We start from the raw sequence: 23,409 nt of genomic DNA, 5'->3' as shown, positions 1-23,409 counted from the left end.
AGTTCTGTGAATGATGATGCTAGCAGTATTTTCTTCTAATATTTAAAAAATATTTAAGAACACAGGGATTAAGGGTGCCTGGGTGGCTTAGTGGATTGGGCCTCTGCCTTCGGCTCAGGTCATGATCTCAGGGTCCTGGGATCAAGTCCCGCATGGGGCTTTTTGCTCAGCAGGGAGCCTGCTTCCCCATCTCTCTCTCTCTGCCTGCCTCTCTGCCTACTTGTGATCTCTGTCAAATAAATAAATAAAATCTTTTTTAAAAATGATAAAAAATACAAGGATTAATAATAATGTGGTTGTTTTCAGTCATTTGTCTTTTTAAAATGCTGTATTTGAGGTTTTCAGGACATTACACATGAGTTCACCTGATACGTAGCTGCCAGATATTCCATATACCTGCTGTGACTGCTGTGACTCAGTTTTTTATCTGTAAAATGGCGATAACAAGATCCATGGCACAGATTTTTATAAGGATTACATAAAATAATTCATGTAAAGAATTTAGAATGGTGCCTAGCATAGTCTATGCTGTCAATGAATGTTAGATAATGGTGGTGATGGTGATGGTGATGATCTGATATATACATATATTTAATGATCACTGGTCTGTTCATTTTCATGTTACAATTTTAATATATATTTATAAAATGGATCAAATGTTGACTTTTTATAGCAAATCATTAATATAGTAAATCATATTTCATTATCTGCTTTAATCCAACAGTACACTTTATTTTGTTAACTCCGTCTTTACTAAATCTTTCAACGCATTATAATTGAAAAAATATTGCTGCGGTTACAGAGCTAGGACTCAGGAAACATCCATTAAATCCATGAATGAGGTGAATGTGAGCAATGTTGCACTGGACATTGGCTCATCCAGTATTTTCTTTCTGGCTCCAAGTCTGCAGCCGTGGTTTCCCGGTAAATGTTTAACAACTGGCTCTCCGAGGAGAAAGCTATGATTTTAGCATTTACGTTTACCAAATTTTGTGATGTCAGTATTCCCACCACGGCCAATTTAAAACGCTCAATCTGATGTCATTGAATGCAGGGGCAGAAAGAGCATAGAATCACCTGAGAACTTATTAAAATTGCAAAGTCTCAGGTCCTTCCTCCTGTCCTGAAACAGAAACCATGAGGATGGAGTGGGGGTAGGGGGCAGCGCTAACAATCTGCGTCTGAATGATCCCTCCAGGTGCTTTTGTTGCACACAAAATTTTGAAAGCCATGGCCTCATGCTACTGCTGTTGTTTCCGAGGGAGCAAAAGTGCTAAGTAACTTCTAACAGATATTAATTAGTGTGCTAACTAATGACTAATAATGTCGGTGTTTTGATTCTTAAAAGCATTTAATTATGGCCTCTGAAATTTAACTCATATATTCAAGAAAAGAGACCAAGCTGCTACTCTTATGGTGAGGGAGAAAGACAATTTCATCTTCAAATATTTCCATGTTTCATCTGCTACTCAGAGTCTCTAAGAATGGGTCATTAAGTGCTACCAGTTGTGATTTCTGGTGGCTTCAGCAGTAGACATCAAGGGCATAATTCCTGTGCTAAAATAAATAATGTCGTGTGGCGTTAGTGGATATATTAATCAACTTGGGTTGCCAGTTGGTTTTGGAAATCACATTAATACGGCCCTAAATCCAGTTATTGCATTCACAGTATTGGCAAAGGGGTACATGTTTGCAGCAGAATCTGGCGGCAGGGGTGGAGGTGAGGGGTAGATGGCTTTGGATTGGTGCAGCCTCTAGAGGTCAGCAGGTACAACCTTGTTCCCTAGGTTGGATTCCTTCCTGAGCCTGGTGGTCATCCAACCATCAGAATATTTCCAGCCACAGAGCACATTCTATTTTTGGACAGGTCTAATTATTCTTCCATATACCGAACTGAAATCTGGCTTCCTGTAACAGTCATCTAAATTCTGAATCTTATTTAATAATCTCTTATTGCGCAGCCTGTCAGATAGAGGAAAGGCTCGCCCTAGCTTCTTATGCAAATTAAGTTCCTCATGTCTTTTGGGTATTCTTCATGTAATATGATTTTCAGACTCTTCACCATTCTGTCTCTTGATGCTCCTTAATATATTAATCTCTTCTTTAAAATGTACCACTCATCACCAAAAATAATGCCACTTACCTGACCTGAGTTGGGCTCATCTTGAATCCCCATCAGCCACAACCTCCACACCAAGTGATTACGTAACACGTTAGCTATTCTTCACTTGTATTGTTGATTTTTAACCCTAAGTGCAAGGTTCATATTTATTCCTGTTAAATTGTGATCTTGTTAGTTTCAGCCGCCAATTCTAAAATACTATCTTTTACTACCCAAATGGTCCTCTGGTTTAATTCTCTCTCTCTTTCTTTCTCTTTGTCTCCCAGGTTTATGCCTTCTGCAAACCTAATGGCATGCCTTCTTTCTATTCAAATCACTGAGAAAACTGTTGAACAAAACAGAGCTCACTCCTGCTGTCCTCCCTCAATCAATTATTAAACATCAAAGCTTAAAACTGAAGTACAATGTCCAGGGGACGTACTAGTTTAATATTGACTTTCACTTGCCAGTTTTACCTCAGTCTGCCTTGTAGCCAGAAAAGCAAAAATGCTGCAATCACTGTAAATAATTCCTAGGAAACATTTAGGATACTTTTACAGATTTATTTGACATATATATCCCTATCCTTTGATGTGTGCAAGAGACAGTTTAAGAATAATGTAGAAAAATTAAAAGCTTTAATCATAATCCTGAATTAGTTGAGGTACTTAGCATTGATATGAACCATACTAAAAACGTTACTACAAAATCTGTTTCTTTGCAGTTTTCTTTGAATTGTTTTTATGTGTATGGAAATTGTTCCTCAAGTGGCCCCGTAAATCTGTAAAAATTGAAAATAGTGATAAAGATTTTTTAAAAATCTCCTGTTCAGTGCAGAATGTAGAGTTTACAGGCTATGTGAAGAAACGTATTCCTAAACTCTATTTATGAGTTACATGGTTATGTAAAATGTGGAGCTGAAAGCAAATAACATCAAGATCACAAATGCCATAATTCAGTTCAAGGGGTGGTTTCTGAGGGATATCTGATCAGGCACCTTTAGACTACCCAGAGAAGAAAGATTAGAAAATATGTTTCAGATGACCCTCATGAGGGGGCAGGGGAGGTGACTTTTTCTTTTAACCCTGACCAACCTAACATCACAGAATTTTGAGATAATTTTGCTAGTAATGCCAATACAAAATGGCACAAAATAGTCCTATTTATTTTGAATCTCCCCCTCAAAAGCGGTAACATGTACTGTTGCATCACGGCTTATAGGAAAGCAAATTCATTTTACACATTTGAATAGGTGGTCAGTAGTCCTAAGTCTATAGTTATTACTGAGTAATCATAGGTTCCATAATCATAGGTTCCTCACAGTCACCAAAATATCATATTTATATGTTTTTAAAGTAGGAGACACAGGGCAGTTGGAGCCCTGTGGGGTTGCTGGTGGGAGTGTAACAGAGCATAGCTGCTGTAGAAAAGGATGGGATGATTGCTCCAAAAAATCAAACATAGCATTACCATATATATTATGCATATATTCCCAAAAGAAGTGAAACCAGGAACTGGAACAGGTCTTCGTACACTCATGTTCATAGCATTATTTATAGTAGCCAATAGGTGAAGCGACCCAAGCATCTACTGATGGATGGATGGATTTTAAAAATGGGATATGGGGCACCTGGGGGGCTCAGCACCTGGTCTGACTCTTGATTTCAGCTCAAGTCATGATCTCAGGGTCCTGGGATTGAGTCCGTCATTGGACTGTATGCTCAGCATGAAGTCTGCTAGAGGATTGTCTCTCTTCCTCTCCCTCTGCCCCTCCCCACTGCACTGTCTCACTCTCTCGAAAATAAATACATTTTTTTTTTTTAAAGGTACTATATTAGTCTGCTGGGACCACCATAACAAAATTCTGCAGACTGGTTGGCCTAAACCAAATTTATTTTACCACAATTCTGGAGGCTGGAAGTACAAAACCAGGTAACTTCAGGATCAGTTTTTGGTAAGACCTCTCTCCTTGGTTTGTAGTTGGCCCCCTTCTGTGTTCTCGTGTGCCTTTCTTCTGAGCAAACACAGAGAAAGCCCTCTGGTGTCCCTTCCTCTTCTTAGGGGAATACCAGTTGTATAGGATTAGAACTATGACCTTATTTAACCTTAATTATCTCTATAAAGGACCTGACTCCAAATATGGTCATCCTGGGGACTGGGGTTTCACTTACGAATTTGGAGTGGGATGGGGGGACAGTTCAGTCCATAAGAACATACAGTGTCATATTATTCAGCCTTAAAAAGGAAGGATATCGTGACACAAGCTGCAACATGAATTAACCATGAGGACATTATGCTAAGTGAAACAAACGAGTCGCAAAATGACAAATATTGTATGATTCCACTTATGAGATTACCAAAGCAGCCAAATTCATCAAGACAAAAAGTAAAATGGTGGTTGACAAGGGTGGGGGAGGGAGAGATGGAGAGTTAGTGGTAAATGGGTACGGAGTTTCCATTTTGCAAGATGAAAAACTTCAGGAGATGGATGGTGGTGATGTTGTACAACAGTGTAAATGTACTTAATGATACAGAGTTGTATGTTTTTAGGTATTTACTATTTTATGTTGTAAAGTTTTAGATTGACCATTTTATGTTTGTTTATTTTACCAAAATTCAAAACAAAAGTGAAAAAGCACTCTTGGATTAAACCATTCATGTTTTAGTATGTGACCCAAGTGGCCCTTCCCCTTGATGGATCTGTTTCTGCTGAAACACATTTACATACACACACACTATGTTACCATGATGTGCCATCAGCGTATCAACCAACAGTCTAATTCCTTGTTTTATGCTTTTTTTCTATATTGTCTTTTCAGATGTATAAGGTGGGTATTTCATCATCTACATCTACCTTTCCATAGGCTCGCCTAAATTTTTATGTGAAACACAGTTTTTTTCATGTATCGTCACCACATTGATGGTAATAAAACTGTATATTTACTGAATTATGGGAAAATCAGTCTGGGGACTTCCAGCCCTACAAGAATGCAAATAATTTAACAATATTGTTAGATGTTAATTGACTCTAAACTAACAAAATTGGGAAGTCCCAGATTTATTTTCCCTTTGGTATCTTTCCCTTCTTCATCCAATATCCAAATACAGGGAATGCCTGGGTCCAGGCATGCAATAACTATCTGTGGGGGAGGGGCACCTGGGTGGCTCAGTTGGTTGGGTGTCTGACTCTTTATTTTGGCCTCCAGTTGTGATCTCAGGGTCCTGGGATTAAGCCCCAGGTTGGACTCTGCACTCAGCAGAGTGTCTGCTTGAGATTCTTTCTCTCCCTTTCTCTCTCTCAAATAAACAAAAACCTTTTTTTAAAAAAATCTGTGGAAGAAATGAATAAATGTGGGATATGTAAGTTATACAAAGATTCTCTTGTTGGAGAAAGGAAAAATCCAGTGTCTCATGCAAAACGGTTGGGTGTGAACGTCTAAGCTGAGTATGAACACATGTTGAAATAGTATTACGTTATTACAGGAATAATTCAGCTTTGAAAATACAGCTAATAATTTTTGGTTTATTAAGATTTTTTTTTCAAGTGTAGTAGAGTATTTAGAAATTAAAATTTTCAATATCCCTTAGCTGTTTTTGTAAAGCAAAAGGCAAGAACACTGGTGTGACTTCTGGGTATCTGTCTTAATGCCTTTGCAAATGCCGTAATTCACAATTTTCAAGTTTTACTAGACCCAAAGGGAAGAGAAACAGTCTATCCTATTAGAAGAAGAGAGCTGGAACACAGAAATTTAGCTTTTTATAATGCTTTGCATGGTAGTTTGTATATAAATATGAATACCATTTATTAAAATGCTGACCAAAGATGATAAACTAGAATTTTGTGCAATTAGACTGATTAATGATTATAGCCGTTTCAAAGTTATATTAAGTGTGTACTACATATACAGTGTTATGCTGACAGAGGAGGAGGAGACAGAGGAGGCAAAAGGATAAGGCTTGGCCTGGCCCTCCATGATCTTATAATATAAATAAATATAATATAAAATAGTCTTACATGCTGAACAACTAGAGCAAACCTGGGTAATGCTACCTTTCATTGAAAAAAAAAATTCAGAGAAGGGCGTGATTAGTGAGAGGTAGTCATGGAAAATGTAGCTTTGGTGCAGGACTTGGACAGATCAATGAAGATCAACACACAAATTTAAAAAATTAGAAATTGTAATTTTAAAAAATGTGAGTACACAGTCAAAGACGTGAAATCTGGGTATGGGAATCTCTTAAAGTTTTCTGCTGTCCACCTAAAAGAAATGGAATGTAAAGCAGATTTCCAACGTCACCACCACTCTCCATTAATCAGACCATTATGAGATAAATATGTTCATATAAAAAAAACCCTCATAGTTTTCTCCTCTCTTCAAACACTATTTCATATAGCTGTTGAAGAAATTAAAGCAATAGTCATGGACCAGTTAACAGTCCTCTCTTTAGCCCAATTAGTATTGCAGGGTTCACAAATTTCACAATTACTTTACCTTTGTTCCATCAGGTGTTGCTTTTTCATATTAATTATTATTGTGGAAAAAATGCAATAATTTAAGAATTACAGATCTTTTTTCCCCCTAGTTTCCAATTTTCTAGTTAAAAAAAAGGGGGAGGGAATTCTTTTTTAAACATTTTGTTCCTTCTCTCTTAGGGAGGCTTTCTAGATTGTCATCTTTTCTATGTTCCTACCTTTTCTCTGGTAGCCCCTTGTGGCTGTAGCCTGCCTACTTCACGCCTGTGTGTCAGTTTAAAAAGGCTAAAGTGGAGAGTCCTATTGTGCTCTCAATTTCTTGTTTCTAACAGCAGCCTGCCCCCCATGAGGAGACCCTGGGTGAGCAGCAGCTTGGCCCCTGGAACCAGGAGGGGTTAAAATCCATTCCCTTTGAACTTGGATGATTCCCTGACATTGCTTCCCACTATGCCTCTGCAATACCTTTAGGTTTCCATTTCTACTAGAAAGCAAATCCAAAGGAGCCTGAACGTAAGTAACCACCACTCTGGAAAGCTCTGTAGGGAGTGCAAGGGGGTAGAGGGCTGGGCGAATGGGGTATAGATTGGAGGGAGCAGGTGGAAGGTCTGTCTGAAATCTGTTTCTCGATGTTGCTCTTAGCAGTGCTGTATTGGCGAACAAGTCATAGAAATCATTGAGAAAGTAGCATTAGAGAAATTTTCGATGAAAGAAAGAAAATATCGTGGAGGACTCCTCTCCTTTCCACCCATGCATATCTTCTCCAGGCAAAGAACTAAAGAACTAAAAGAGTGAACAACAGTGTGTTCTCTCTGCCTTGTCCTTTTATGCTGAGATAATTACTGACCCAGTTTAGGAATAAACTGATATCCAGAATGACTCTTTGGGTAGGAGAATAATCGGTCAAATGTGTAAGGAAAATACCTAGACTGCACATTTCTCAAGGCTTTGTTAATCAGTTCATGCACCCCTTCCTTCTGCAGATTTTTTAAAAAAGATTTTATTTATTTATTTGACAGAGACCACAAGTAGGCAGAGAGGCAGGCAGAGAGAGAGTGTGTGGGGTGGGGGAAGTTGGCTCCCTGGCGAGCAGAAAGCCCAATGTGGGGCTCGATCCCAGGACCCTGGGATCATGACCTGAGCCGAAGGCAGAGGCTTAACCCACTGAGCCTCCCAGGTGCCCCTCTGCAGATTTTTTGAGAAGGTGCTCTGCTGGGCTGCCCTGAATTCTAAGACTATCTCCCTATCCTTTGAAGCTGGAACCAGAAAGACGGTGGGTCCCAGAGGTCCCAGTCCCCCAGCTGGAACTGCCCAAATAGCATCACAAGAAAGACTTTGATATACCTCCACACATAATCAGTCCACCCACCAGCTCCGGAAAGTAATTCAGACAGATTATCTAATAGTAGTCTGGTCACCACTGGACATCTACCTAGGGATCCCTGGGGAAATAGCCTGAACCTTTTCATCTTATTCTGATTGCAGGAGAGGAAGTTAGTAAAGGCCTGTATATGAGGGAACTCTTACATAGAACCCTGACATCATGAACACTTTTCCTACTTGCATTGTGCAGAATTCCAATAATGCGTTCGATCCCACCTTGAGGTGGATGTATTCTGATTGGGGAGATTGGCCTGGCCAGGGCAGCAACTAAGGGTCAGAGTTTTAGCACTGAAATTTCAGTGTCCCAGGAAACCCTTCCCCTGGGGTAAGTTGGAACAATGGGCCATGCTAGGACAGAATGCTGGTGTAGCTGGAAAAAGGAGGTCTCAACCTGGGCGGTAGGAGAAACAAAAGCCAGAGAAAAGGTAAAGGAAATATACAAGGAGGTGGTAACAGCCATCTGGCCTGTTGGATTTGCTGGTTGGAGAGAGGCAGACAGTAAATCAGCTCTGTACTGGAGCTGAATTTCAAAGCTCTAATCAAGATTCCCTAAATACCCTTTGGTAGCTGTTTAAAAAAATATATAAACAGAGACCAACTAGGGTTTGTGATTATCTATACGCAGCTTGTTTTGCTCCTCATTTTTCTTTGTCTCTGTAACTGTAGAAGAGAAAAAAATAGAGACTGGGGAGTGGAGGTGGGGAGTAGACACAGAGGTTAAAGGTGTATCAGTCATTTGGTGAAGTTAGGATACAGTAGATGATCTGAGGTCATGATCCCAGGGTCTTGGGATTGAGGCCCACATCAGGTTCTCTGCGCAGCGGGGAGCCTCCTTCTCCCTCTCCCTCTGCCTGCCACTCCCCCTGCTTGTGTTCTCCTCTCTGATAAGTCAATCAATTTTATAATAAATCAATATTATTTTAAATATTATTTATTATTATAAATCATCATAAATTATAATGATTAGATTAAAGATTTATTATTTACCAGAAAAAGAGAGGGAGAGCGCACAAGCTGGCAAAGCAGCAGGCAGAGGGAGAGGGAGAAGCAGACTCCCCTCTGAGCAGGCAGCCCAACGCAAGACTTGGTCGCAGGACCCTAGGATCATGACCTGAGCTGAAGGCAGACGCTTAACCGACTGAGTCACCCAGGTGTTCCTAAATAAGTAAAATCTTTTAAAAATCGTTTATCTACTCTGTTGTGACTAGCTGAGACGTAAAAAGGTGTGCGGCAGGAAACTGAAGTACCCCTGACCTTAGAGGCTCAGCTTTGGGCCAGGGAGGGTGGGTTGGCATTTCCTTTCCATTCGTCTGTGGGGTGACACTATCCCACTCTCTGTTGAACTTTCTGATTTAATAGACGGTTCTGACTTTTTGTGCAATACATCATTTTCCTTTGGGCACCATCTCCGCTTCGAATGTATGTTTTCAACTTCAAAACATTTGAAGCTGAAGCACTCTGTCATTATTTTAGGTGATTCATAGTGGTGAAGTAAACGTTTACTACAGTTTTTGTCTGTTTGTTACATCATCGCACAAAAATGGACGGACAAACGCCCATCAAAATTTGAAGATAAAGTTTGAGACGGTCTGATGTGAAATAAAGGCTGATGTTGCAAATAAATACCACAGTCTTCCAAAGTCACATTAAAATTGGGACTGCCAGGGCACCTGGGTGGCTCAGTGGATTAAAGCCTCTGCCTTCGGCTCAGGTCATGATCACAAGGTCCTGGGATCGAGCCCCACATCGGGCTCTCTGCTCAGCGGGGAGCCTGCCTCCCCCTCTCTCTCTGACTGCCTCTCTGTCTACTTGTGATCTCTGTCTGTCAAATAGATAATTGAAATCTTTAAAAATAATAATAAAATAAAATTGGGACTGCCTACTGGAGAAAGCCACATCAGGCTGCTGTTCGTGGATGACCACGATCCTCAAACCCCAAATCACCACGGCTTTCAATTTCCCACAATGACTGTGAGTGAGTGGCTTCTCCACACTGCTGTTTATGCCTCACGGTGTTCTGGGTGAGTAGCAGCAGGAAATGATTGATCAGACCATGACTAATGAGGTTCTTGACCAAAATACAGACTAATGTAAATAGCTTCCTACCTTATAGTCCACCCAGAACCATGTATACCTACAGACAGTGTTTCCATCGGACCTCTCCTCCCCCAGAAGCAGAGAGAGAATGATCACAGGACTGGGGATTTATTGCAAGTTCATTTCAATCTTTATCTTCTGGGTAATTATATGCCGAGGTCAGTGATGAGCAATCCTTTATTTTTTGGTCCCATGTCAAGGAAATCTAAGACACTTGGTTTGACGGGGGGAAAAATGATCCCTGAGACCAGAAGAGATAGGGTTTTTTTTGTTGTGTTCGTTTTTGTTGTTTTCTTTAATCCCTGCAGACGAGAGGGATCTGCAGGGCATTTCCTCATGTCCAGGGCATATGTGTGAGCTGGTGTGTACCCACGCACGCGTGCACAGCCTGTGAGGGGCAGTGATGGAGGAAGGGACGTGGGTTAACGCTGGATCCTGTGTCCCGAGTACTGACACAGTCCTCAGGAAAGGGAATGAGTGATTTCTCACATCAGTTCCTAGGACTGTAGAATCATATGTTTGGCTTTTTGTTTTTTGGGTTTTTTTTAAAAAATATGTACTTAACCCACGTGACTAGCCTGTGTACTTTGTTCTGTTTCCATTTTGTGAAAAAGAGGGTGGTGAGAGCTGTTTAGCTTGTAGACTGAAGTTTGAAAGAGTCTGGAAATCCCTAAAATAAAGAGATGTGGGAGGTATTATTTCCTTGCTGTGAACAAAGAATTTATGTAACCCAATGGCTATCAGCATTTATTTGCCAATTTTCCCTTAACTTCAGATCGCTTTGTTTGCATGAGTTTTGAATACTTAGATTCTTGATTATCTGTCATCAGTGCCAGAATTCACTGGGCTGGAAAACATATATTTTGGTTTTTTATCATCATTTACAGAATGATATAAGGCACGCTGATTTAAATTACACAAATGTTCCATTCTTTTATTCTTTTAATTGTGGGCTTTTAAACTACTTTAAAAAATCAGTCATTGTGAGCTGAGACTTCTGATCTTTTTCTGACGAAAGACAAGTTCGAGCTTATAGAGTAATAGGATTGGAGCATATGTGAGCTTCCAGGAGCAGAACACAGAACAGTTCGAGCACCCGAGAGTCTCTGCCTTCCCCAGTCGCGTAGACCACCTGGATCACAAAGCCTTAGTATGTTTGTGTCATGTGCAAGGCCCCAGGAAATCTCCAGATTTGGGGTATTCTGCATTCTTAACAGTTTCTGTAAGTGCTCCTTAAGCTTATGACATTTTAAGAATCAGTGCCCTGCGTTTGGGATTGTGGTTAGCTCGGAGTCCCCTTCAGGGAGATCTTAGTATTGCTGGCACAGAATGGGACATAGAACCCAGAAACTGGGGCTGACTCACACTTCATGGCACCCTGCGTCTCTTTTTCCCTTAGAAGCCGCCTCCTTCTCCTAATTATGTGTGTGTGAGTTTTGATCATTGTTTCTTGCACTTGGGAGGTACTGCATTATTCTGACCCCTCGAGGTTCCTAGCTGTGCCCTCACGCCCCCAACCTCCATTTCCAAGGCAATTCACATACCTGTCAAGAAAGAGGCTTAGAAAGAAACTGGGTCTCCCCTTTCCTCTACCAGATTTCCTGAGGCTGTTCCAGCTCCCATCAGAGAAACTCTGCCCTGCTCAGACTCTGCTTGGCAATGAAGTACTGGTCCTCCCTGTGAGGTCTGTCTAGTTCAACACCTAATACAGAACAAAAGCCGTCAGTCTGCTCATTTCTTCCCCTCAAATGATCCCTTGTGATCCATTTTGATGAAGAGACAACAGGAAAACCCATTCTGGTAGAAGTTGTCTTTGAAGCTACCTTATGTTGGAGTCACTTGCTCAACATTTTATATTCTCAGTTGTGTCTAGTTAAGATGTGAGAAAGTTAAGTGCCAGGAAATTGAGTATCCATCCCTGACTGTGGACCCTGTCCAGTAATTCTGTAATTCTGTGTACATAATCCCGCAATTGTGTAGTTTTCCAGAGTGATTTCCTTTATTTTAGAAAGTGCTGCCCCAAGTCAACGATTCGACCAAATAAATGATTTAAGGTCTCTTTCAGTACTGTTTTTAAAAGGTGTGGATAATCTTCTATCTGCCTCAGACTTTCCCCTAGAGTGTATTTTTCTAAAAGATGATGTTTGTGGTCCAAGGGGCCTTTTAATTGGTGCTTTGAAAGGTTCTACCTTTTCTGAGATAATTGCTGGCAACTGGGGTTAGCAAGACAGTGAGGCACTTTATCCTTTATCGCTTGCTGTGAATGAAATGGACTAGGATCGTACACAGCAGGTGCCCAGGGAAAGTGCTTCCCGCTGGATGTCATCATGCACTACCCCCCCCCCCCCCCCGCAGGAGAGGGAGGAAGGAAAGAGAAATGGACTCCAGCTGAACAAGCAAAGGTGGGTGCCGGTGGAAAAGACATCCTGCCCAGAGCACCCTAAGGAGATCTTTCTACTCTCCCTATAGAATGACATCTAGTTTTCACCAACTAAGATTACATAAATAAATGGGGCTTGCATGTCATATTCCAAAATCTGCCATTCCACTATAAAATCTTCTTAATGGAACTTGTATTTTTAGTATGATTTAGATTCGATTTATAGGAAAATCCATCTATGGCCATACCACCCTGAACGCACACGATCTTGTCTGCTCTCAGAAGCTAAGCAGGGTCGGGCCTGGTTAGTACTTGGATGGGAGATTTATAGGAAAATCCAAAGGCCAATAGTTAGCAGGTTAAAAAATGTGTTTTGTGAGGGCTCTGATTATTAGCCTCACAAATAACTTCATCTTCTGGGCCCAGAAGCCGGCAGTTTTGTTGTATTGCTAGTGATCTGTTTCAGTCGACAACAGTGACACAGGTATGGAGCTTACCACATTCTAGGCACTAAGTCTTTGATGTGTGCTAACTCACTTTAAACTCTCAGCAACCCTGTGAAGTAGATATTATTATTGCCCTTTTACAGATGGTATAACTGAGGCACAGAGTGGTAAATACATTGTTCAGGGTACAACGGAAGCCAGAAATGTTTAGATCCCTACTACCTAAAGTGGGGTCCCTGAACCAGCAGCATGGGCCTCACCTGAGAGCTGGATAGAAATGCCCCACCCAGAACTTTGGAGTCAGAATCTGCACTTTGACAAGACTCTGGGTGATTCCTGTGTACATTAAAAATGAAAAGCCACTGACTTATATAATCTTCAATTATTTCTCTTTATACCCATTACAAACCTGCTAATGGCTTCAAACTTGGCTTGCTTGTTGTGGGGGAAAAAAAAGGATTTGAAAACGATTTTTGTGTCCTCTCCTCAGTACATCTATCCTGTAGCTAATCCCCTTCTCAAGAAAAAAAAAAAATAGCTTCTTTTTATTTTTTAATAGCGTCTTTTAAAAAGTTCAAAAAGTTATTTGTATTCTATGCAGACCACTTTCATTTCATGAACTTGTAGCAAACCTTATGAAAGAGGTACTATTATTCCCAAACTACAGATGAGAAAACAGAAGTTAGAAAGGCTGAGGGGCGCCTGGGTACCTCAGTCAGTTGAGCGCCCACTCTTGGTTTTGGCTCAGGTCGTGATCTCATGGTCCCAGGATCAAGCCCCACATCATCCACGCTCAGTGCAGAATCTGCTTGTCCTTCTCCCTCGGACTCTGTTCCTGCACCCCCCCCCCTTGCATGCTCTCTCTCACTGCTGTCTCTCAAATAAACAAATAAAATCTTTTGAAAAAAGAACAGTTAAGTTTGAGAAAAGCCAAGACTGACGCCTGAGTTTCCTACAGTCCTTGCTTCTTGGTGTGGGATGATCATGTTTCTCTCTTTCCTAGGAGGTAGCCTAGCACCCAGCTCAGACTAAACACTCAGCTAAGCTTTGAGAGAAAAACCCATTTTTTTCAAACCCTGTTCCATCAAAACAAAAAAAATTTTTTGCTCCATCCTGAGCACTTGTCCCTGATTTAAAGAAGTGATACTAATGTCACCTACACAAAGGATCAACTTTAGAAAATTAAATGAAGGTCCAGAAAGACAAATAGATGCTTCTCCTTCCCGTCTTAGCTCATTTAATAAAAGTGTTTGTTGTTTGAAAAAAAAACAAAAAAACAGAGTATAGGACAAAACCTGTCCTGCTTTTCAAAGTGATAGCAGCAACTGATGGTTTTGTTTTTTCTTACAAATCACATTGGCGATGATGCAGATGACCAACGAGTTTAGGTAAGATTGATTTTAACTGCTGTCCCTTGTAGATAAATTTTGATTCAGGCAAATCACATGCTATGTCTACAGAATAAAATGCAGATTAGTCAACCAAATGTGTTAGCGCCATTAAAATGCATCAGCTTTTGTCATGAATTACTTTTTAAAAATGTAAAATATTTGCATCATGAATGATAGTGATGAGACATCAGCTGAATTTGCAGTAGGACAGTTTTATTCTTTCTTCAAATAGGAAACCACTGGCAGTTCAGTGTGAAGTCATTTTCTATTTTTAAAGTAATTGAATTTGAGACATAACTATTAGTGTGACAGTTTCACAGGGCAAAAAATGAGATGAATAAATGGGTCTGAAACCCAAGCTAATGGAGCAGTGCTTTTCAAAATTACATACACATTTATGTACTTCTCCTACCACTTATAGTTTCATTCATCATACTGGGTTTTGGCCATTTCCTTGAGAGTATTTCCAATTCTAATGTATTTCTAGCAGAAATCCCTTGCTGTGATCACTCCTTTGTATGGTAGGATTTTATAATATTCCTGGTTTACACTAGCAGATTTTCTAGTAGGTAAATGATGGCCGACTAAATACATTAATTTTTTATTCAGTCAGTAATCTGGATATAGTGCACATAAATATGTCATGTAAATGGTGGCAAGTGCAGGCTTCCACCTTCTGATCAAGGCTGTGTGACTTTCAGCAAGCCATTTGGCTCTCTGATCCTCAGTATTTCTGAAAAAATGAGAGGTTAAATGAGATCATCTTTTACGCTGCCTTTTTAATTTAACATCCCATATTAATTATTCTATCCCTTTCTTTAATTTGGAGCAAGTGGGAATTATGAAAAAGTCTGAATGAAAGAATGTATTTCTTTTTTTCTTTTTTTAAATTTAATTCCAGTATAGTTAACACATGGTGTTATTTTAGTTTCAGGTGTACAAAATAGTTACTCAATAACTCCATACATTACTCAGTGCTCATTGTGATATGTGGACTCTTAATCCCCTTCACCTATCTCACCCCTCCCCCCACGAACCTCCCCTCTGGTAACCATCAGTGTGTTCTCTATAGTTAAGAGTCTGTTTTTTGGTTTGTCTTTTTTGCTCTTTTTTTAAAATTCCACATATGAGTGAAATCATATGGTATTTGTCTTTCTCTGACTGATTTATTTTGCTTAGCATTAATACTCTCTAGATCCATCCATGGTATTGCAGATGGCAAGCTTTTTCTTTCTTATGACATATATATGTCATAAGAAACATATATATATATGTTATATATATACACACACACTCACACACACACATATATATATATATCTTTATATATATATATGTATATATATATCACCATCTTTTAAAAAAGATTTTATCTATTTATGTGACAGAGAGAGAGAACACAAGCTGGGGGAATGGTGGACAGAGGGAAAGGGAGAAGCAGGCTCCCCACTGAGCAAGGAGTCCAATGCGGGTCTTGATCTCAGGACCCCCGTATCATCACCTGAGCTGAAAGCAGATGCTTAACTGACTGAGTCACCCAGATGACCTGATACTACATCTTCTTTATCCATCCATTTATTGATGGACACGGCTTGGGCTGCTTCCATAACTTGGCTATAGTAAATAATGCTGCAATAAACATAGGGCTGCATATATCATTTTGGATTAGTGTTTTTGTGTTCTTTGGGCAAATTGTAGTGTGATTATGGAATTATAGGGTAGTCCATTTATAATTTTTTGAGGAGTTCCCATACTGTTTTCCACAGTGGCTGCACTTGTGGAAATCCTCATGCATTGTTGGTAGATTTCCCACCAGTTTTGTATTGTAGTTTTGATCTGCATTTCCCCCATCATTAGTGAGGCTGAGCATTTTTTCATGTGTCTGTTGGCCATCTATCTGGATGTCTTCTTTGGAGAAATGACTGTTCATGTCTTCTGCCCACTTTTAATTGGATTATTATTTTATTTTTTTTTGGTGTTGAGTTGTATACATTCTTTATATATTTTGGATACTCCTCTTTTGGCTATGTCATTTGCAAATATCTTCTCCTGTTCCATAGGTTGTCTTTTAGTTTTGTTGTTTCCTTTGCTGTGCAGAAGTTTTTTATTTTGATATAGTTCCATAGTTGTTGTTGTTTTGCTTTTGTTTCTCTTGCCTTGGAGGCACAACTAGAAAAATGTTGCTATAACTGATGTCAGAGAAATTACTGCCTGTGCTGTCTTCTAGGACTTTCATGATTCCAGGTCTTTAATACATTTTGTGTGCGGTGATAAAAGGTGTCCAGTTTCATTGTTTTGCATGTGGCTGTTCATTTGTCCCAACACCATTTGTTGAAGAGTCCTGTCCTTTTCCCACTGCAAGTTCTTGCCTCTTTTGTCAAAGATGATTTGACTATATAATCATAGGTTGATTTCTGGACTCTCTATTCTGTTCCATTGAACTGTGTTGTCTATTTTTATGTCAGTACCATACTGTTTTGATTACTAAGGCTTTGTAGTACATGTTGAAATCTAGGATTGTCATACCCTAGTTTAGTCCTTCATTTTCAAGATTGCTTTGGCTATTCAGGGTCTTTTGTGGTTCCATACACATTTTAGGATTATCTATTCTAGTTCTGTGAAAAATGCTGGTGATACTTTGAAAGAGATTGTATTAAATCTATAGCTTGCTGTGTGTATGGACATCTGAACAATATTTGTTCTTCCAATCCACAAGCATGGATTATATTTCCATTCATTTGTGTCACCTTCAATTAAAAAGAATGTATTTTAAAATAAATGTTATTTTTAAAATTTAAAACAGAGGACCTAGAACTGGATAAGCCATTCTTGTTTTTTGTTTTTGTTTTATAAATAGATGTTTTAAAAATAAACAATCATGCTCTAAAATATTTTTTAAATCTCTTCATAATTTTGTTTATGATATTAGCTTTCATAATAAGATCTCTGTAATGCAAAAATAACATCTATAAAATCTCCTCACTATGTAATACAACTTAACAAATTGCTAGCAAATCCTTTGTGGTAGAATGAACCAGCAAATAAAATGTTTTAAAAATACAGATGATTAATTTACCCTATCAGATTAAACCCACAATTATCAAAAACATATGGAATACAGAAAGCGGAACGTGTTGGACTTTGGGAGGACCGACTGGGAAAGAGCATTAAGGAAATTTTTAGGGTGATGAAAATGTGCTCTATCTTGATCTAAAAAGTAAACACATAGACACAATGTTCAGTTTATAAAATGTCATCAGGCTGAATACCAGATTAATGTACTTTATAGAGTATGTGTTGTTAAAAAACAAGATTCAACTGAGTAAATTTTAAAGATCTTATTGGCTTTACCTAACAATTCATGAACTGGGCAGCCTCCGGTCTGGCAGATAGAGAGAGATGCTCCAAGGAGCTGTACAAAATGAAAGACTTTATGGGTCAAAGGAAGCAAGAACAAGGAACTTACACTAGGAAAAACTGGCTTTTGCAGGTTTACTTTCCTTTAGGGGATCACAGGCAGCTGTTAGGCTGGTTATCTAACTACCGCTGATCAGGTAGCTCCTGGTGGACTAGTTTAAGATCCATTTCTGAGAGAGCCTGTGCTGTTTGAACCAAGTCTCAGTTTGGGGAAGTGAAGCTTTGCATGAGTGACTCCATTTTGGGCATCATCTGTTTTTAACAATTACATATCAACTTTTTTTTTTTTTTTTTTTAAGTTTTAAAAAAGTTGGAGGAACACCTGGGTGGCTGTCAGTTTAACATCTGTCTTTGGCTCAGATCATGATTCCAGGGTCCTGGGATCGAGCCCCACATTAGGGTCCCTGCTCAGCAACAAGCCTGCTTCTCCCTCTGCTTGCTGTTCCAAGCCCTGCTTGTGCTCTCCTCCTGTGTCAAATAGATAAAACCTTTAAAAATAAAGTTTTAAAAGTGGGACTTTCTGACGGTTTTCTAAAAGACTCTCTATCCCTTTATTAACTGTAAACTAAATACATTCTAAAATCCACCTATAATGTCAGAGGTAATTTATGCTCTAATTGCAATATTCAAAAAGAAAAGCAATGAACAGGAAAAACAAAACAAAATGTGTGATTTAGTTTTGTGGAGTGCATTGTGATATAATTTTCCTCCTTTTCTACTTCTTTTACATTATTTCTCAAGGCCTTTGGCGTTAGATTTGTGTCTCCTTTCAATACCACACTATGCTGTGGTGGATATTCAGATTAAACAATTAGGATAACAGGATAACGTATAATGTTCTAATCAGATCTACAGATTATAAATTTCTAGAAGAAAAAGAACATCTTATTCATGTTCATTTCTATATCCTCTAAAGCTCCTGGACAGGTTTTTTTTTTTAAGTTTATTTTTTTAGTAATCTCTGCACCTAACATGGTGTTCAAACTCACAACCCCGAGATCAAGAGCCCCATGCTTGCTCTTTCTTTCTTTCTTTTAAGATTTATTTATTTATTTGAGAGAGAAAGAGAGAAAGCAGGGGGGAGGGGCAGAAGGGAATCTTAAGCAGACTCTGGCTGAGCATGACACCTGGTGTAGGGCTCAGGATTGAGATCCCGAGATCATGACCCGAGCTGAAACCAAGAGTCAGCTCTTGGTCGACTGAAACCAAGCTCTTTCTGACTGAACCAGCCAGTCACCCTCTCCTGGCCAAGTTTTTAGTGTTCAGTAGAGATTCAGTTATATTTGTTAACATTGAATTTCAAAGCAGTATGAAAAAAATTCAGTCTCAAAAATATATTTTAAAAGAAAAATATAAAAATTTGAAGACAAATAAAAATTGATGAGTTGTCAAATTAGATAAGTAGTCAACATACACCAAATAATACACCCTGAATTATCGCACAGAATAATGCAGTCTTTGGGGCGTCAGTAAAGCCTCCGACTTTTGGTTTTGGCTCTGAGCGTGAGCCCATCGGTCATGAGATCGAGCCCTGCATAGCCTCCATGCTCAGCTGGGAGTCTGCTTGAGGATCTCTCCCTCTGCACCTCCTCCCATTCACATGCCCTAGCTCTCTCTAAAATAAATAAATAAATCTTTTAAAAAGTAGGATAATGGAGTTTTTAATTTTTAACCTGCTAATTTCATTCTTTGTAAATATACCATAAGAAAATAAAAGAGAAAAATGATTTATACAAAAGTATTCATGTGGCTTTATTATAATGGTGAAAATTTGGAAATTAAATATAAAATATGGAAGAATGTGAAATTAATTATTCTATGTCAATATGCTGAAATCTATCAAAGGTGACAATGTGGAATTATGTAAATACATGAAACTAACACTGATATAAATCAGAAGAAATTTTAAGTTATCAATGAAGAACCACAGTTGAAAGTGACAGAAAACCTATTGCAAAGTGGCTTAAGGAAAAGAGGAAATCTTATGGCTGATGGAAATGAAAAGTTTAAGAAATACAAAATCACTGCCAAACGGATCATTTACCTAACTGAAAACACGTAATTGTAAAACTTTCAAGAAAAGACATAGGAGAAAAATCTAAGTGATCTTGGATTTGGTGATGAATTTTTAGATACAACATCAAAAGCATAATCCATGAAAGAAAAAATTGATTGGTTTTGCTTTATTAAAACTAAAAATTTCCTCTGTATAAAAGGCGATGCTAAGGAAATGAAAAGACAAACCACAGGTTTGGCAAAAAAAATCTATGAACACTTATCTGATACAGGACTTGCATCTAAAATACAGACAGAACTTTAAAACTCAACAATAAGAAAACAAAAAAGAATAATTATGAAATAGGCAAACATTATGAACAGACCTCTCAACAAGGAAGATACACAGATGGCAAATAAGTATATGAACATTAGTCATTAAGGAGTTGTGAATTTAAACAGCAGTGAGACGTATGAGATGTGACTACATACCTATTAGAATGGCTAAAAGTGAAAAACAAAACAAAACAAATCAACAGCCCCAAAACAGACAAAAACAAATGCTGACAAGGATGTCAAAGCAGCAACCATGCTCACCCTTTGCTACTGGGAACGCAAAATGGTACAACTGCTTTGGAAGGCAGTTTGGCAGTTTCTTACAAAGCTAAACATAGTCTTGTCTTATGATCCGGCAATCCCAGTCCTAGGTATTTACCAAATTAATCCGAAAACATATCCACACAAGGGCCAGCATCCAAATGTTTGTAGAGGCTTTTTTGCAGAGTTGTAAAAACCACAGGCCACCAAGATGTCCTTCAACAGGGGAATAGAAAAATGGTGGGACATCCATACGATGGAATATTTATTTCTAAAAAGAAACGAGCTATCCAGTGATGAAAAGACCTCAAGAAAACTTAATACATGTTGGCAGTGGAATAAGCCAACCTGAGAAGCCTAGATCCTGTATGATTCCGGCTCCCTGACATTCAGGAAAAGGCAAAAGTATAGATAGTGAAAAGATCAGTGATTGCTAGGATCTCAGGGAGAGAAAAGCAAGAAATGAATAAATGCAGTTCAAGAGATTTTTAGAGTGGTGAAACTAGTCTGATGGTGGATACATGGCTTTATGAATTTGTCGTTAGACTTCACAGCCTGGAGACACATAGGTGGTTAAGCATCTGCCTTTAGCTCAAGTCGTGATCTCAGGATCCTGGGATTGAGCTCCGTCTCTCTCTCTCTTTCAAATAAATAAAATTTAAAAAAAAATAGACTTTACAGCACACAGAGCAAACGTTGATGTATGCAAATTAAAAAAAAATCATTTAGGAAGTTGGGGGATTCCAGGAAGGAATTCATACTGTGACAAGAGTCTAACTGTAGGGGGTGGGAGGGAAAGATGCCGACATTTGGAAATGAGTAGAGTCTGTTCATCTAAAAGCAAAAGGAACTGTAAGAAGGCACCATCCTCTAGTTGATAAAGTCTGTTCCCATGGAGTACAGGTTAATAACTCTGGTACTTATATACCTGTGTACTGGAATCGAACAAGTTAGTGGATGGCAAGTAGTTGGAGCCGGTTTCTCAAGACTGAAGTGGAAATTTATATACAGGTAAGAAGGTAAGCTTATAAGATATGCTCATGATTTCAAGTTATAAAGGAAATAAGATGAAATTTAATTTTTTTCTTATAGACTTATCACAATTAGTCGTATTCTATTTAATTACATTATTATAATCCCCCCCCTACACCGCTCAAATCATTTAAAACAAGTTGAACAAAATGCAAGCCAATAACTGTACTAGGTTTAATGTACATCTTGCTCAAATTTTTATTAACCAAATATTTCAAGTTTATAAAAATACAAGAAGACTAAATTGGTAATAATTAAAATTTGATCAAAAGTATATTTTTTTTTAGCTTTTTATTTATTTGAGAGAAACAGAGAGAGCAGAGTGAGAGGGAGAAACAGACTCCCTGCTGAGCAGGGAGTTCGATGTGGGACTCTATTGAGGACCTGGGATCATGACCTGAGCTGAAGGCAGATGCTTAACCCTCTGAGCCACCCAGGCACCCCCAAAAGTATACTTTTAGTTAACATCTAACTAATTGTGTAAGTGGAACTCTTCCAGAGTTCCACTTACACAAAACAAACTTTATGATATAAAAATGTTCGTTTGTGAAAGTTAGCTTATAGAGTGAAAACTGGGATGTCGCAGATCTGTTTACAGCAGCAGTGTTGATGCCCAAACTGTGTGTGTAAGAGTAGAAGTATCATATAAAAGAAACATATGTGATGATTTTCTTCTTCCATCCATTATGTGAGTATCACATGTGAGCATCATAGAGGTGAGGGATAAAGAAAGTATAGATTTCCTTGTGAAAGCATATGTGAAAACTCTTTACCTGTCACGATCATCCGTTTTCCTACTGTGGCAGATATTGGCTCTCGAAATGATACAGATGCCATGGCGAAGGACTTCTCTCTGCGCCTACACTTTCTTCCTCAGCCTCCTCAGCCCAGTTTGCCCCAGAAAGAGTCAAAGTCTCTGCAGTCTCTGGTCTCTCTGTCTGTGTCCTAAAACTAAGTGGTTGCTAAGGACTCTTTATGATGGGGAGATCGGGTGTTCCTTCTAATGAAGTTCTGTATTCCAGTCTCTAAGAACGGATGGATACAGCTGTAATGTTCCCAGGATCTAATAATATATATTTAAAAATCTGTCAGTAGCAAGTCAAAACAGACCTGTTCAAGTACTAGATCTAGAGCAGGCTTATGTCACAGATGACCTGGCAGGCTCAATGGAGACTTCCTTCGACATTTCCCAAAGAATGTTCTGCAGAGGGGTGTTAATGTAAACAAACAAGCAAAAAACAACAAGCAGAACCACAAATCACAATTAAATGCATTTGAGAAACACTGGCTAGATAATATACAATACAAAGTTACACTAATGAATGAAGGATTGTTTCTCTATCCATATCTGTCTGTCTTCCCAGCCCCAATTCCAATACTTAAAATATGTGCCTTGGTCGTATCAACTTATTTAGGGTTTCCATAACATGTGATGCTCTTTTTTTCTTCTCAGCCTTCTACACATGCAATTCGCTCTTCCTATAATGTTCCTGTGGAAATATTTCTTGTCATCTGAGGGCCAGAGTCCACATCTCCTCTCCAGGAGGATGCCTGCAGACATAGCTGAGTATTTTGTTCTTCACCACCCTTAAACGTCTATGGCACATTGTTCATACCTATCTTTTAAACTCTAACCATTTGTTTTAATTGTCTATTTAATTGTCTGCCGCCCTACTAGAATCTAACTCCCAAGAGTTCATGGGGAAAGCATCTTTATTCATCTTTTCAATTTCCAGAGACTTCCATGCAATAGACACTAAAAAATGTTTCTGAGATGGATGAATGAGCAGGTAATTTCAGCCTGCCCAGAAATATAATATTGACCACCTGACAATCTATGGAATAGAAATTGTAATGGTAATTTCAAATTCAACACTGAATGTATGAAAAGGTAATACCTTTGCTTTGTTGAAAGAAATTAAAATAAAACCAGTCTTTATTGACTGACTGTGGTGAGTTAGGTAGCCTGGTAGGCAGAGAGATGCACCACCCACTTCCCCTCCAAGGAAGGGCTTGCCTCCTCGCTGCAGGAAATGCGGTCAGCCCACAGCCTTCTGCTGGCAGCTTCTTCAGGGTCTGCTTTAGCGGCAGAATGGCCT

General features: G+C 39.0%; 1 protein-coding gene across 2 annotated transcripts in view; it reads right to left on the bottom strand.

The window, feature by feature from the left end:
- Window positions 1–22,302, bottom strand: part of C2H4orf45 (chromosome 2 C4orf45 homolog) — a 95,927-nt gene extending 73,625 nt beyond the window's left edge. Inside the window, exon 1 of one of the 2 annotated variants that reach the window (XM_032332670.1) lies at window positions 22,084–22,302. In XM_032332670.1, the coding sequence (XP_032188561.1) occupies window positions 22,084–22,147 (64 nt within the window). In that variant the 5' untranslated portion in view covers window positions 22,148–22,302. The remainder of the gene's footprint in view (window positions 1–22,083) is intronic. The other variant, XM_032332671.1, reaches the window with a different exon arrangement.
- Window positions 22,303–23,409: the final 1,107 nt, after the last annotated feature.

This window comes from Mustela erminea, chromosome 2, assembly GCF_009829155.1.
Source record: "Mustela erminea isolate mMusErm1 chromosome 2, mMusErm1.Pri, whole genome shotgun sequence".
NCBI lineage: Eukaryota > Metazoa > Chordata > Mammalia > Carnivora > Mustelidae > Mustela > Mustela erminea.
Note: the sequence above shows the minus strand (reverse complement) of the source record. Positions and strands in the feature narration are given on the sequence as shown.